General features: G+C 40.8%; 1 protein-coding gene across 1 annotated transcript in view; it reads right to left on the bottom strand.

Annotated features, from left to right (window-relative positions):
• Positions 1-1542: 1542 nt before the first annotated feature.
• The window catches only part of LOC137970030 (H(+)/Cl(-) exchange transporter 7-like), a 32041-nt gene continuing 16083 nt past the window's right edge, over positions 1543-17500 (bottom strand). The window contains exons 15-23 of the mRNA XM_068816484.1: positions 15450-15577; positions 13744-13829; positions 11831-11876; positions 11378-11467; positions 9238-9333; positions 7878-7970; positions 5260-5343; positions 4343-4423; positions 1543-1817 (exon numbers count right to left, since the gene is read on the bottom strand). Coding sequence (XP_068672585.1) covers positions 1704-1817; positions 4343-4423; positions 5260-5343; positions 7878-7970; positions 9238-9333; positions 11378-11467; positions 11831-11876; positions 13744-13829; positions 15450-15577 — 818 coding nt within the window. The 3' untranslated portion in view covers positions 1543-1703. The remainder of the gene's footprint in view (positions 1818-4342; positions 4424-5259; positions 5344-7877; positions 7971-9237; positions 9334-11377; positions 11468-11830; positions 11877-13743; positions 13830-15449; positions 15578-17500) is intronic.

The raw sequence follows: 17500 nt of genomic DNA, 5'->3' as shown, positions 1-17500 counted from the left end.
AGGACTCCCTTGCAGTGAAACCGTGAAGACACATGGAACGTTTCAGTCATACATTTAACTAGAAACCTGACATTGTGTTTGTTAAACTTTTTCTGGGCCCCTGACGGTGCACGTTTCTTGAGTGCTGTTGATTGCAGTGATGAATGTGGTAAAACCTTTTGAATCCTTGGACGATATCATATACGTGAATGTGGAAGATATGAAATAGAGCGACTTTCATATGACCTTGAAAAATAAACGTGAAAACAGAACGTAAACAAAAATGCAAAACATTTAATTGGCTTATCGAACAAAAATAAACGAGCGCAAATTTTCATTGGCTTAGCGAAGGCGGATGCAAACAACGTCATCTCTCCATGGAACTTTCTGGAAAGCGATCGGCATTTCGTGTCGACTTCATTTGAAATGCAAAAATGTGATTGGGCAACCGAACTGTTTACTGCCCATATTAGGAGTTCCTTGTCGGGAATAAGAAGTAGCTTTGTCTTAATCTTGCCAAACATTGGTCCGCGAACGCTTTTTTAAGGTCATACGAAAGTTGCCCCATCATACATGTGAACTGTCGAATGAACATGAAATGGCAGTTGGGAGGATAATCGAAGTTAGATAAACAACTTAAAGTGCCTATTACCTCGACAAACTTTTCACTCTATTTATTCCCAGAAATCGTCTCAAATATATTGTGTTATTTTTAGAACCGGTTTATTGAACACTCGCTGTTTTTATTCAATAGACCACTTTCGATATATTAAAATTCAGTCCAAAACAAAAGGCATCATCTCGAGGCTCTGGGGCATAAACTCATACAAATCCTTATATTTATTCCCCAGAGCCTCGAGGTGTCTTTTGTTTAGGACTGAATTTTAATATATCGAAATTGGTCTGTTAAAAAAGGCGGGAAAAGTGGTCATAGTTTGATCCATGACCATGCAATGAAGGGGAGTTCGATACCGGTGACGTCACAGACTACTTTGCATCGCTGCCAAGCTGTCACAATGCAAAGCAGTCTTTGACGTCAAACCGGTAATTAAACCCACTTCTCTTTCTTGCGCGGTCGTAGATCAAATTTCAGCTTGTTTTTCCACGTTTTTAGGAGCCACTTAAACAGTGACTTTGTAAGAGAAGTGCAAAGAATTGTTGAGCGGAAAGGGCTTTTTGAGGCGTTCAAGCGTATAAATCCCGCAGTCGCTCCGGTTTTACATTGATACCCGCAGTGATGAGTAATCCTGTAGCTATTCCAGACTGCTATTTTAATTGGTTCCCATGACCTGCAGCTTCTTTTGTTATCAGATGCATTGTCTCTGTTGTATCATCTATTCTTTCGTTTTCCAATCACATACCGCGTCATTCAATTATATTTGCCATTGGCCAAACTAATTTTCGACTGTTGCAATACTTAATCGAACATCGCTCTAGGACTGCGATTTGAAACCAAGCAGCATATTCTCCGAGAGTCCTGTTTGGTGAAAAAAGACATTTGTACTCTATATACTCTTATAGTACCATTATCAAATTTGATTTAAAACACGAAATGAAAAAGAATGAAAATGTATCAATTTATTTTCTATTTTCAGTTGATTGTTAGAGAAATATAAAAACATTCAAACAATTACATTGTGTGTCTCTATTTCCTTTCTGTACACCACTTCAATAATTTTAATTTAAGTCAAAATTCTCATCCACCTGTATCAGTTTAAAACCGCTTAATCGTGCAAGGAATGGGCTTCGAGGATATGAACTTCTTCCAAACCAATCTGCCCCCTATGGCTCCACATTCGAAACCGAGCGATGTCTTTTCGGGTTACCATTCCAACCACCTATCACAGAATAACACGGAAAACAAATTCAACAAAATAAAGCTGGAAATACGAGGTCAATAGCAAAAGCACTTTTGCCGCTCTTTGCTTGCTCGGTAACGTTAACAACGTTAGCAGTCGTTTGACAAACCTCCGTCTCACGAATATTAGAGAGCTAAGATTCTAGTACGAGTACGAGATTTTCTCATAGAACAACACTGAACGCGCGCAAACCAGCGTCATTTTGGCGGGCAATACGTGACACCGTCGTCATTTAGTACGAGGTTTTGCAAAAATGTCGTCGTCTCAAAACAAGTCAACAACACGGTAGCAGTTTTAGCATTTTTTGATCACCAAAAAGGCTCATTTACCAGCAGCAAAAATAATTGAGCAACCTATAGTGCTAAGAAAGAGTAAGATTGATCGTACGGGTTATAAATTCCCCAAGTATTTTCGCTAAAAACGGGCAGTCAAAAGTCGTTCTCGTCCTCGTCATTGTCTTAGAATCTAAAGGTCCCTATTAACGCTCATGCTGTAGAGAGCATTGTTAGCTCGTTAGCTTAATTAGCTACTAACTATGTGTAGAGGGAAGTCGAAAAAGACGGTAAAAATTAATGAAACAGCATCTGCTCCTCGAGTAAACCACTAACAAGTTCCTAACTAGTAGTAATCAAAGATTATGGAGTGCGTTTGATACCAATTCAGCGTAAAACAGATGCAAGCGCGGACCTGTCTCAATCCGAGGCCCTCTCTCCTATGATATCATTCGCCCCTACAAAATCTGCGGGGATGCCAAATGAGTGTGTATCTCAAGACCCGTAGGTCGGGCGTCCCAAAAAACCTCGCTACAATCTGCATTAGTACTGTGTTCTCCTACTCGTCGAACGCAAGAAGTTCAACTAATCTTTTTAAACGGCTCATCCGATAGTAAAAACATGAAAAGATTTTACTAGTTATGGACTACCGTTTTGTTGCAGTTTGGACTGAGAGCACTTCAAGATGGTTGAAATGCTTTGGCATCGTATGATTCCCTTAAGGTAATTCCTTGGTATTGCATTGCGCATCCCTACTGCGCACGATTTTCGCGTCATTAGCGCGCTCGAGAGCACGTGTGCGTATAAAACGTAAGAGATTTCCCTCAAACTAAGCCCGATAACGAAATAAATGCTCCTTTTCTCTCAAACGAGCACGGTGACCCCGATTTTTTTACAGGTATTTGCTAAGAACAATCTAAGAAAGAACATATTTGAAGAAGAAAAAAAGTTTGAACATGAATTTTTTTGGAAAACAGTTCCGTACTGGGTGTATTTTGACCAAGGCGAGGACTTCACGCTAACCACGGAACTGTCCCAAACAGTGCACTATTCCCACAACCAGGCAATCAAAAACGGCGTAAATGAAGCAAGACTGCTTATGTGAATAAAAGAAGCTTTATTTTCAAAATAACATTTTGTATCTTTCAAGTAACCAAGACTTAATTCTGTATGAAGGTGATTCGAATTTTTAACGTGCAACCTGTAAAAATACCCCATTTTAAGAGCCTGCTGACGCGTAAACAAGCATGGTGACCCAATTTTTGTTATTGCATTTTTTTAATGTTCCTATCATGAATGTTAATTATGCCAAGCTTCCAAAAAAGTTTGATAGTAGAACAATTTCAAGGGAATTAACTTAAGCCTGGTTTTCAATAGCAGCGCAAGCGAAGGAACGCATAATTTACCGTGAAAACGGGCGTGACGCAAGGATAGGCACAAGCGCAAAGATAAAAACTTTTCCTTTTCCTTGTGCTTGCGTTCGCTTGCGTTGCGTGAAAACGGGACGTAACGCAATCTGTGATGTTCGGCCAGTGAAAAAGACCCGTTCCAGATTCCACTCGCAGCGCCGCTTTGTAAGAGAGAACTAGCGAATATTTGTCTCTGCGTCGTGTGATTTAATGCTCGCGTTTCTTACCTGTTACCCACAGGTATCAAGTAACTTCTCAAAAAAGATAGAGACGATTTAGAAAAGAGAATTTTCATGCTTTTGCGACACAAGCAAAAGCCTGCCTTTTCCCGTTTACCGTTTCATGTCAACGCAATGCTCATCTCTCTAATGTCTTCGTGATACAGACTCGAAAGCATCAAACGTTTGCGTTTAAAGAGTCCGAATACGAAGCTTTTGCAGTGCAAATCGCTTCAACTGATTTTCATAAAATAATAACGCGTTCTTTAAGTGAGGCAGTGTGGGCCAGTGGTTAGGGCGCTTGCCTTGAGATCCGGAGATCCCGGGTTCAAGAGCCGCTCTGACCACTCGTTGAATTTGATCCTGGTAGGCCCTGGTTCAACTTCCCAGCTGCACTTGTAAATCGCCAACTGGTTTGCCTCCGGCCAGTTGGGATTCTTATTAGTTGTTGTTGTTGTTGTTGTTGTTGTGTTCTGTCGTTTCGTTAATTGTGTTTCATTGGCCCTGAAAAGCCCCTATGGGGAGCGGTCAATTAAGTATGTATTGTATTGTATTGATTTGAAAAAGGATATGAAGTTCGGGAGATAGTTCTCTGGTTCACTGACCTCGTTATGTTCATCGACGACCACGATATGTCTAAGTCCCAGGGCCCTGAATAACTTGAAAGTACGCGATAGAGATGAACTCTGAAAAACAAAAGGAGTATGTGACAACGACACTTTACCTTCTTAATGAAGAAAGGCGCACGGAAATAACCTCTCTTCTGTAATCGTTATTCTTATAGACCTATATAATGCGTTGAAAAACATTTTGTCGAAAATGGTCAACATTTTGATATTCTTTTGTTTCTGAAACCCATGGCTGGAAGCCAACAACTCACATAGTTAACGTTTGCAAAGACCATCTATAATCAGAACGGAGTCTCTCGCCAAGTACTGTCAACTTAGTCACGCAAGTACTGTCAACTTTAGTCACGCAAGCAAGCGGAATAAGGAGAATGGCGAGAGAGCCCTTCTTCTCGCTCTCTCCACGTTCTCCACGGCTCGCTGTATGACTTAAACGGGCGTCTCTACCTACTCATAAGGCACTGCTAGTGGACCAATCAATGTGCGATCTCTCTAATTACATCACAGCTGCATAAATTAATATTTGAATTTACGCGGGAATTTGAAACCTAAAACTGACGACAAGATCTGAGAAACGGTCTTTAAACCGAGGGGGACTGGTAGGTCGCTCCAAGTGGGCCCCTGGGCCACCGTTTGTCTTTCTTGTCAAATAGGCCATTTCCGAGTTCATGTCTGCCTCCTCTTCAAAGCGAGTCTAAGTGCAAAGTTTTTGTGATGCTAATTAGTTCTACTTTACATATGAATGAAAACTAATTTTCATAAGAAAAACTTCGCACTTAGACTCGCTTTGAAGAGGAGGCAGACATGAACTCGGAAATGGCCTATTAGCCCCTTGTTTTCTAAAACTCAAAACTTACCCTGACCAAGAAAAAAAAAAGAGCAAAACGATAACATACCTCGTTTAATGTGTAAGGGAAAGGATTCATGAATGGTCTTAGGTCAATGTAGCATTCCCTTTCTTTTCGAGATATACTAAGATTCTGTAGGGAAAAATATTGAAGATTGTCAGGAACTCGAGAAGCGAGCCGCGGAAAGTGCTTTGTTTGAATTATATATCTTCATATCAGTCTCTAAGAGAGATGACTGGAACAAATTAAAGGAGTCAGGGAATCAGAATAGACCAATTTTAAAATATTAAAATTCAGTCTCAAACAAAAGGAATCATATCGAGGCTCTAGGGAATAAATATATGGATTTGTATGAGTTTATTCCCCAGAGCCTCGAGATGATGCCTTTTGTTTAGGACTGAATTTTAATACATCGAGATCGGTCTATTTTCCTGACTCGAGCCGAATGCTGGCATACTCGGTAACTGTTTTCACTAACGCATCTTCTTCAAGCGGTTTCCAACTAAGCTTCGACAGAATTTTCACGATAAAACAGAGCCGGGAGCTCAACAAAAAAGGGCTTGGTGATTGGCTTAAAAAACTCGCGCCAAGGCTACATTTCAAAGCCAATCAAAAGCAAAAGCACTTTTCCTGTGCTTGGCGCCGCCAACATGTCCTTGATTCACATTATAGGGAGTCTAATTAAGCAAAGACAACGGCTACAGCAACGACATCGCTACAAAGCAAGAACATGATTGGTTAAAAAAGGAAAAATACTTGTGCTGCACGTGCAGCAGGAATTTCCGTGCATTTCTTTGCCATATTCCACAAAACAACAACGTTTTGACGACAACACGAGCATATAACAATAAACCATTCATTAGGTGAGGTAAATGACCCTTTTACCACGGGAAACTGCATTTAGTGCATGTGACCAACATTTCCAAGGTAAATTTCCCTTGGTAAATTCCCATGGATACGTCAAAAGATCAGAGGAAGCGCCCATGACATTTAACGTGCTAAGGTGGCAGGGTGATTTGAGGCCCGAGGTACAAGAGCCAATCAAGATGCTGATGAAGTTAGTTGTGATTAAATTTCCCGCCAATGAATCGCGCGAGATTTCGTTTCACCTCCGTAATCTTCGTAACCTGTGACCACTGGTTAACACGGTATACTAAAAACCAAGTGTGAGGCACCGCGGGATAATTTACCATGGGAAATGGCACTATCCAGAAAAACCTTACACAACAATGACCACGACCAGGTTTTCTGAGCCCGCGAGACTGAGCACCCCCAACAAACCATTGTTTTAACGAAAACCGCTAGTCAGCAAACCTGGTTCTGGTCATTGCTGTCTAAGGTCTTCCCACTAACCATGGTGTGTGTAACCACACCTATTTTCTATTTTTACTTTAAAGCCGTTTGTACCCATTCAGTTACAGGATAGTTCGTCCGTATTGTACAAGGTGAACGAGACAGTATAATCGTGAAATACTTGCGACAGCGCTAAGTTATATTTGGAGTGACGTTTTCGTTGACTTTGCCGTTGTCCTGGCTTAAACTCCCTAGTGAGTTCAAGGGAGTTCAAACTCCCTAGGGAGTTTAAGAAAGGACGACGGCGACGGAAACGACAACTCCACAAAACAATAGTATCATTGGTTAAAAAAGGAAAAATAATCGTGCTGCACGTGCGGCACGCGTTTTAACGCATTTTCGTGCGGTACGCTGCGCAACAACGACGTAAAATCACCAAATCTGACGTTTTCATCTTGACGACCACGCGAGCGTACAAATGTGAGTCTTTCAGTCTCTACTTTTACTGTGAAACCGCTAGTACCGATTTATTTTTGTTGTACGTCGCCCACATCGTACGACGCGAACGAGATGGACTAATCGCGAAAAACGTACGTTATTGTTAAGTTTTATTTTGAAGTGAGGATTTCGTCAACGTCGCCATTGTAGATCTTTAAGTCCCTAATATCTCTATTACGATGGAAGAAAAGCACTCAATTACCCAAACAATATTCTCCCGAACTACTTGGCATTTTGCACATTTATTTCCCGGTCTCCGCAAATCGGCAACGTGAAATGAACCATGGAAAGCGAAGTCTTCAATGAATCGTTTGCTTGTATGCGTCTGTTGTTACTGGTTAAGGCAGCGTTTAAACGGACGCGGTTTCATTTGTAACCGCATCCCTTTCGATGAGGTTACGCTTTTCCTTTACATGGTGTCGGTCGAGTTTGTTATTGAAACCAGGTCGTTTTGAAGACCCTTTCAAAACAAGGTTTCTTTGGTCGTGTTAACGGCGAAGCCGCATCGATTTAAATAAACGGTTGTGTACTTTGGCGCAAAATTGGCTGGCTCGCTTAGGGTAAACGTGGTGATCCTCGCACGAAGTACAGCGCTTTGCTACACAATGAGGGTTACGTTCGCTTATTCAGCTGTCCTGCGTTTTTTTGCGGTCATGCGGTTTTGCTCGTTCCCAGATACAACTGACGAAAGCCCAAGCGCCTAATGACGTAAAACACATTAGATAGCTTGAATCGATTCCTTGTGTAAACAGTTTGAAGCCGTCTCGTTTTCGATGCGGTTTCGAGGTCAGGAAACCGCGTCCGTTTTAACGATGCCGAAAGCAATAACTTTGGTCTGGGTTACAAAAGTCAACTGAATTTAATTACGTTGTTACCCGTATGTGAGGAAATCTTGGATAGGCATCTCTGAAGTCTCTTAACTGCAATGAGTGTTTTATTCTCACTGGCGGGTTGCCTTCGGAAAACATCTGTTGACAGAAGAGACAATGGAAAAAGTTTACGGGATATCTATTTCAGCCGATGGAGAACCATTAAACCAGAACAACTACTTTATTAATATAACAATGTGCAAATTAACTATAAAATTACATTATATTCCTTTTCAGTTATATCAGCCTTGCTCTTTTTGGCTCTTTATTTAATTCAGTGTATCTTAGTTAATCACTAAATTAAGGCCCCTTCCACACGTATCAGGATATTTTTTATTTTTTCTGCGTATTAAAGAAATTTCACGTCCACACGTAACGTATTGAAATCGAATTTGCCTCTCCACACGTATCCGGATTCGTTCTAGTATCCAGGACTCCTCTGTGACTATTGTCAACAGAGCATGCGCCATCAGCAGCAGTGCGGGTTGGCCACAAGAAAAGCGATAGCATTACGTTCAGCGGCCATGTTTGACATGTGGAACATTTACGCGGTAAAGATTCCAACAATTCCAAAAGATTCCAAGTTCTTTGGGTATTCAGAAATTTCCAATCTGGAGAGCGGATTTAAAAAGTTGCGGTTCGCCGGATACGTGTGGACGGAAGGAAAATCCGAGATCTCGGTTTTTCCAACCGGCGGTAAGCGGGCTGGAAATTTTGCCACATGAATACTTCAACCCGGTTATTCTCGCGATAGAACGTACAGTTCTGAGTTTCTTCGATGATGAAGCTTGGAATAGTTTCTCTTGTGGTTGACATAAAGTCTGAAGAATTTTGAGGTTGCTTGAACTAAGGAATTGGAGAAATTCTCACCAAGGCTCCTTCGTTAGGTTTCACGCCTGAGCGGTCGCGTCAATACTTTTCATCTTGGAAACCGGGCTGAAAGCTGTCATATGAACAGAAACCAATAGCTGCTCTTACAGTTCAGCGGTGTCCGTTTCAAAGCGCGCGGAAGCGAGGCTTTCGGATCAACATTCGATCATGTGAAGAGAAGAGTAAGAGATTTAGCACGCGAAATGCGAAAAACTATTGAGTTCCTATCCAGAATTTATGTTTTCCTCAGAAGAAGAGAAACTACAGTTGTTGAAGGGTAAATGCCCTCGATAGTTTCGTATATTTGGGATGTTACTTCAAATGTTATACAGTCATGGGACGCATAAGGCCTCATGTTATAAAGTGCCTTGCCATAATTCCTACGATAAAATTAGGCCTGACAAACCTTAACCTAGCCAGCCTGGTCAAACCCGGATCATGTGAAGAGGCCCTGAATCAGTTATCTCACTGACGTATATTTTTATTTTAAACTTACCTTGGATTTTAAGAGAACAATAAGCTGAGATCTTAAGATGAGACCGCGAAAAGTTCCAAACCGAGTTTTACTCAGTTCCCTGGAAAGACTGGAATCCTGAAATAAGTTCAAGAAATGGAAGCTTCTAAGTGAAAGTGATTATAACAGTTAATAAAGCACATCTTCTCCATCTTCTCAATGTTTTGAGATCATTCTTGAGTCAACACCGGCCAACATGCCGGCATAGAATTAACAAATCTTCGTTAGACAGAGCACATTCCGAGTGGGCGAAACTCCTAGAATCGACAAAAAAAACCTTCTTTCTCACAAAATGAGAAACCATATCTTTATCGACGTTCAAACGAAGCCACCGTGAGAAAAGTGGCACCAACACTGTCTTCAACTTAAATTCTCTTTACACGGAACATGGGAAATTGCATGACCAAATAATTTCTGTAATAAAATATCTAAATTCGATAAACAATTGATAATAATTCCCCTTTCAGATAATCATTCCTTTACAAATATACTTGACTCGAGCAGGGATGCTAACCTTCTGAAAGATTCTGAAATTCCCTGGACACGTCTGCAGTTGCAATGCGCATGCGCACTTCCGCAAACAATAAATTATTCTATTAATCATCCTTCACGGCCTGCATGCGTCATTTTAATGCATATAATTAATTTTATAGCAAAAAGTGACTTCAAAGAAGATGACAACAATCTGGTCCATAAGGAATACACGCAAGACAAACTCCTCAGAGTATCCCACATGTGTTGGAAAGCTCAGGCGTACTCATATATATGAGCAATGCGGAGTATACTATAGCGGGATTTCTGATCCCGCATACTAAAGCCGGAACGAATGGGAGATACCTAGCGGGCCTCCTGATAAGGAACGGCTTGGTGAAATCCGAAGGGCTAGCCACCCCGATTTTTTTTTTAAAAAAAAGAATCATGGATAACTGGTTGAGTCGAAACAAGTCCGAACTGAAATCAAACCCGACGATCTCGATTTGTCGACAACAGACGAACCAGTTTAGGATGGTTTACGCAATGACAGGCATAAACCTTCGAAATCCATTTTTTAGCTCTGAATTACACTCATTAGGTCTAAGAACTCAAAAGGTTGCGGTTACTGGGAGTTGGGTCTCGCTGGTCATATGAGTTAGGGTTCTGTTTAGGGTGAGGGCTAAGAACCCGAGTTCCAGTTTTTCTTTTATAAATGTTTTTTTTCCTATTTTGTCTTAATTTTTGTTAATATTTTTTCTTAGTTTGTTTCTTTTAATTTTCTTTGAAGTGAAGTGTGTAGTCGACCGTTATAAATGGAATCGACCGTTTCAATTGGCAACGACCGTTCTGAGAAATGGCAACGACCGTTTCAAATGGCAACGACCGTTTACGAAAGGGAAATTTGCAACGTCATATCAATAAACCAAGAAAGAGAAAAGGTTCATTTTCTTACGAGTATAGACCGAATGCATAAATGGCGGCCAAAAAAATATTCTTTTGTTCATGTGCTAATTAGACTCACTAGCCTCGCTCTCAAGCAACATTTCTTTTGTATTTCGTCCATGCAAACGAGGCTAGTGAGGCTAATTAGCACATAAACGAAAAGAATATTTTTTTGACCGCCATTTATGCATTCGGTCTATGTCGCGGTAATACTTACTAGTAAAACCCATTGGAGCCACCTGACTTTTTCAGGTGTCTAGAAGAGACAATTGCTTATACTATCCAGAAAAGTACGGGGATCATTTCTCCCTTTCTTTCCGCAACATAACCGTTAGCCCAAGGAATTAGCTAAAGCTCTAAAAATTACACAAACCGACCGCAGTGATCTTCCCATGACTGTCTGTCCATGACTTGTCACTAGCTTATCTTAGCCGACTGGATAAAATCAAAAGATGTGAGCAAGTGTGACAATTGTAAATCACATTGACGAACATTCACTAAACGTGCAACCATTGATGTTCAAAAGCGTAATGCGCCCGTGGGAGATCGTAGGTTCGAATGCTGCTTAGGAATCTGATCTTCGAGTTGCCTTTCGCCCGTTGCAAGCAACTAGTTTATTTTCATTAGACATTATGTGAACAAATTTATGTTCTTGAACAGCAAGAAGGTGAACGAGTGCACGGAAAAAGAGAAAACAAAGTCTTACCTCGTCGGCACTCGTGCTACGATGATCAACCACAGGAAAACCATTGTGATGCGAACTTCTATCCTTCAACACATCAACTATTCTCCCAACCTGACGAATGAAAGCTATAGTTTACAAATATTGTTTAGAGTGGTTTTCAATTGTGTGTCGAAAGTAATTAGCGAATTACTTTGGTTTTGCATTACTTAACTCAGTGATTGGTTCAAAGTTCTCGCGACATTTTTTCAACCAATAAGAAGTGAAACCAAAACCAATCGTGGCTCGCGCGTACACATTTTCCCGCGCTTTGTGTCGGCTACGTGTAATTACTTCGACTTTTGATTGGTTTACTGGATTGTCTCCGTCCTTTTTGATCGGCCGAAGTAATTACTTTGGTTTTGGTTTTACGACACTCGATTGAAACTAGCTCTATGTCAGTCCAGCAATGAAACTGTGAATAGCAGTGACTATTACCTTCTCCACTGTGTTGAAACAAACGACCTTCCTGCTCATAACGTCACTGTAAGTTAAAAAGAAAATCGTGTAATAAATAGCCACTCTCAATGCAACTACTGGTGATTAACTATGCAATGAAGCCTTGAAAAAGAAGATAACCCAGTAGTTGCTTGGCAATGGGCGATTGCACAACTGATTAATTAAAATTCCATGCGCTCTTCACACCGCACATCATTTGGGACACTGTTTTTTAATAAAGCAAACAAGCAAGTTCAGCCCCGAGGAGTTCTAGTAGCTCAATGAGTAGAGCATCCGACCGGTGTCTTTGACTCTGATTTAGACATTACGCGGGGTTTTCGACATTTTTGTAAAGTAGCCGACATACTTCTGAAAGCACCGGACGTGACATATTTGGCGCCGAAAGGCGCATTGCGAGTGGCGAAGGCGCGAGCTACCTAAGGGGGGTCTGGGGGGGCTTTGTTTTAATGTCCCAGTGGGGGAATAATAATGAGCTTGCACTCCGGCATGGCGGATTTTGTACCACGTGATCGTTTGTTGCAAAAGGCCTATTGAGCTCCCCAACACTATATTTCACGTTTCCAAGAACTCAGCAAGAGATAAGTTTTCTTGAAATCAACATGAACAATGAAAAGATCACAAATTAATCCGTCTTTTTTAGTGTAAATTGCCTCTCTCTCAGGGCCCATAGCCCTTAGTACATTTTTCTTCCAAAAAGATGAAATGCGTTACATGGTTTACTAAGATTTAGGCCATACCTGAAATCTTTGTACAGCATGAACCAAAAAAATAAGAAAAATAGGAGGTTTTCTTTTAAAAATAGAAGAAAATAGGAATGACTTCGAAAAAATAGGAAAAACTAGGGAAAATAGGAACTTGACACCCTGTTATTTTCCAGTTGTTCTTTTGCCTGTTGCCAAGCAACTACGTAACAAAATCAGTTGAGCTTGTGAGGAACTTGTTAGCTGAGTTGAATCGAGGAGCAAATGTTGTTTTAGTTTCTTATTGCAATCTTTTTCGACTTTCCTCTAACTCCATGAAACGGAGCGAGTAGGGGCCAAATTAAACGAATATAAAAACAATTTTAAACGAACAATTAATAAATACGTTTACGAAATTTTGGTATCACTGACTCAAGAACATTATCAACTAATGTTTTTTAACTCGTTCCCAGGGCTTTTCCCTCACTTGAGGGGAAAGCCCTGGGAACGAGATTGCTAATGTTTTAAGTAATGGTCCGGCTAAGAAGCAGGCAGAAAAACAATAGCCCGCGGCAATAGCGTCGGTTAGTTAAAATGTGCCAACATTTTTAATTAAATTAAGTTCGGCTGTTCCCATTGGTGTAAGCAGCTAAAAGCGCGAAATTTGAATTTCAATGAAAAATGTAATCGACTTGCCGTCTAAAAAATTAGATTCTGTTTCGTAGAACAAATCATTATGCCTTCAAAAACTATGTTTGTAAATATCGTCAAGATTCTATGCGCCATTTGCCGATTGGCGAATGGCGCATAGAAAAATGCCCAAATTTGGCCGAGAGACAGAGATCAAGGGCATGGGGAAGAAGAAATCCAAAAAAGGCTTTTTTTTCATTTTTTTCTCATCTTTTTTCGACATTTTCCGATATTAGCCAATCAGATGCCTCGATTGGAGCAGCAGCTTCTAAGTACTTTTGCCGCTGGGCTGCCTGCTTCTTAGCCGGACCATTACTTAAAGTAACATTTGAAATTTATAAGAGGGATTTGTATGGTTAGATTCTATACATGACTTTCTTGTTTGAACAATTCTTAAAAGCCAATCATGCTAAAATGTCATGATCTAACTTATGAATGAAGGCAATTACAGGAGGAAAACTTCCGTCAATCTCTCGCCTGGGCTTGTCCATTAGTTACAAATTAAGTCTGTCCCCTGCTTACCACACTTGCATTTGCACCGCCATGACAGGAGCTTCCCAGCCGAGCAACGGAACACCTTGTAACTTGATATGGATATCATAAAGGCCCTAGTAAAAAAATCAGAGTAGGCAAACGTCGTCCCATACAGCGTGCTTTTAAACCTGTTTATCGCCAACTCGGTTCCGCTCTTAGCTTTCTGTAGGGAAGATATCAATATTTACGTACCGACAAAGATGCTACACAAACGCTTTCGACTCTTCCTTTCCATAAGATCAAACGAATGTTGAAACAAATGTTCAAGCCGTTTTCCCAGTTCTTAAAGGTTCTAGCCTGACTTCTGGTTGTGTGTGTTTTTGAGGTCTTATTTGCTCAAGAGCCCATCGCGCTAATCAAGTCAAGCCGACCACACGCTGACAGAAAAGTAGACCACTAAAATTAACCTAGCCTGCATAGCTGGTGCATTTTAGCGAACGAGTGCCCGATATATTCCGATCGAGTGTTTTGGTCGTCATATAGACCTCTTTCATAATGGCGGCCAAATAAATTATTCCTTTTGTTTTAATGCTAACAAGCCCTACTAACCTCGCTACGACGAGCAAATTTCAAGAGAATATTTGCTTTAAAGCGCGGGCAGTAGGTCTAATTAACATAAATACAAAAGAATGTAAAGTTGGTCGCCATTTATGAAAGTGGTCTATTGGATTGGCAAGATGGAGGAAAGCATGGAGCGACTACTAAAAGTGCACTGAACAGTTGGCAGGGAGATTGACAACCTTGTAAAGGTTTATCATTTCCTTACTCGCTCCGTTCTTTCCTTGATCTTGCCAATCCAATATCGTGACCAAAACACTTGATCGAACTATATCTAGCACCCGTTCGCTAAAACACGCCTGCTATGCAGGTTCAGTAAAATTAACCATGAGAGTGCACACTAAGTAGCAGTGCCTATTAACCCATTGTCGGTATCCATTTGAGAGTTAGCCCTGGACAGGGAAATAGGCCCAAACAAGGAAAGAGAAAAACTCGGACCAGAGGCCGGTTTCTCGAAAGTCCCGAAAACTTTTCGGACCCAAAAAGCCATTTGTGAAACTGCCAAACGCTTGGTTTGGAAAGCCGACCTTTTAACATGTTTTCAAGCCAACTAAAAGAAACATGTCTGTGAAGTTTGATGACTTAAATCCTCTCCATTCTTGAGATACAAAGGGAATTGTGACACCCGAAAATGGCCCGTAAAGTTTCGGGAAACCCCTTGTTTTGGAAAGCCGATCTCTTAACATGTTTTCAAGGCAATAAAAAGCGAAATAATTGTGAAGTTTGACGACTTAAATCGTCTCCGTTCTTGAGATACAGAGAGAATTGTGACACCCGAAAATGGTCCGTAAAGTTTCGGGACGTCCGAGAGACGGGTCCCAGGGGCCTGTTTCTCGAAAGTTCCGAAAACTCTTCGGGTCCGAAAAGCCACTTCGGAAACTGCTATTTCGATAGACTGGTCTTTGAACTTGTTTTCAAGGTATCAAAAAGCAAAACGATTGTGGAGTTTGATGGCCCAAAGGCTCTCCATTTCATAAGAAACAGAGGAAATTGTGGCACCCGAAAAGGGCCCAAAACGTTCCGGGACTTTCGAGAAACGGGTCCCAGGGCAGGAGGAATTTGTCTACCGGTGGGTGGGGTCCTTAATCATCGTCCCACAGAGTAGTAGATGTACACAACCAGTCTTTCTCTCTCACCTCGTTGAAGAAGTCACCGACCCACTTGGCAATCATGACAACAATCATTATAGGAATGCCAAAGCTGATGTTACCAGTGGCCTCCATCAAAATAACAGTCAGACTTATTGTCATTCGGACAACGCCACCTGCATAGCACGATTGAAGGAACGGTTATTCGAGACATCAAAAGAGAAACAGCTGAAAGTACATCAGCTTTGATAAACAGGGAGAAAGAAAACACTAAGCTTGAGGCACGTTTTCACGAGAAAGCAAAAAAATGGCGTGGACCCCACGCGTGGGGAAGAGGAGCCTTGCGTGACTTCGGCCTCAGCGGCTGCAAAGGAGACTACAGGCGACGAAAATCATCACGGAAACTTAAGGTGCGTTCCTTTGGGATGATCCGAAAAAGGATCACTGATCCAAGATCACTTGGATCACGGTGCCTCAAAGGAACCGATGAATCCACTCTGGGAAAGGATTTTTCGGTTCCATTGATGCAGCATGATCCAAGTGATATTGGATCAGTGATCCTTTTTCGGATCATCCCAAAGGAACGCACCTTTAATCCTAACAAATGATTTTGGGCGTTAACCCATCGTCATAGCAACGCGTAAACCGGTTGTTCAAAAGCTGATTAACGCTAATTCCAGATTAAAAATTAACCAAGGAGTTTCTTTCTTTACTGCCAACTGCTGTTCAAAGCTGATATTCGGCAAAACGATACATTAGAATAAGAAGCCAAGCTTCCACCAAAAAAAAATGAATACATAAAACAAAAGATTACGACAATCAGCTTTCGAACAACCGGACCCAGCTTTCAAATCTTCCTACGATGGTCAATTTAATGTGTCAACAACAATAATAATAATAATAACAATAATAATAATAACAATAATAATAATAATAATAATAATAATAATAATAATAATAATAATAATTTAATTCTTATATTGCGCGCTTTCCATGAAATGATCAAGCGCGCATTACATGATTTCTATCTATAATAATTAAATACAGGGTATCTAAATAATAATTATTAAAAATATACTATGATAAAATTGAAATATACAAACTAATAATTATCATGATAAAAATTTATAAAAATTAATAAAAAGCTTCCTTAAAGAGGTGCGTTTTCAGATGGCACATAAAAATCCCTAAAAACGTCACCCAAAAACACAGCTACGCTCTATCGTAACTCTATCGCGACACGATTATTCGCCCCTCATACGAGACCACTGCGTGTGCTCCCAACAGGCGTCGTGTCGTTACGTAGCGACTTTTTCAGTTGCAAGTAGTGCACACGGAGCGATTTGTAGCAGAGACCTGTCCCTGCGACTTGTCGCCGAGTGTGTCTCGGCCTTTTAAGTCCCTCATAAACGCCACAAAACAATAGGTTGCATTAAAGGACGTGAGAATCAAAGGATGACGATGATGATGATGATAGACTTTATTTAAGTGTCAATAGTATTTAGCTTAGGAAAAATTAATTGGGGACACTGTTTACACAATAGAGCGGTTTTGAAATGAGTGTCGTAAAACCAAAACCATAGTAATTACTTTAACCAATCAAAAAGGACGGAGACAATCCAGTAAACCAATCAAAACTCGAAGTAATTACACGTAGCCGACACAAAAGGCGGGAAAATGTGCACGCGCGAGCCACAATTGGTTTTGGTTTCACATCTGATTGGTTGAAAAAGTGGCGCGAAAATTTTGAACCAATCACTGAGTGAAGTAGATGCAAAACCAAAGTAATTCACTAATTACTTCCGACACTCAATTGAAAACCGCTCTAGAGCGAGTTTCAATCGACTGTTCTAAAACCAAAACCAAAGTAATTATTTTGGCCAATCAAAAAGGACGGAGACAATCCAATAAACCAATCAAAACTCGAAGTAACTACAAATAGCCGACATAAAGCGCGGGAAAATGTGCACGCGCGAGCCACAATTGGTTTTGGTTTCACTTCTGATTGGTTGAAAACAGGGCGCGAGAACTTTGAACCAATCACTGAGTGAAGTAAATGCAAAACCAAAGCAATTCGCTAATTACTTTCGACACTCAAT

This window comes from Montipora foliosa, chromosome 9 (assembly GCF_036669935.1).
Source record: "Montipora foliosa isolate CH-2021 chromosome 9, ASM3666993v2, whole genome shotgun sequence".
Taxonomy (NCBI): Eukaryota; Metazoa; Cnidaria; class Anthozoa; order Scleractinia; family Acroporidae; genus Montipora; species Montipora foliosa.
The sequence above is the reverse complement of the archived record's forward strand: the minus strand, read 5'-3'. Positions and strand labels throughout refer to the sequence as shown.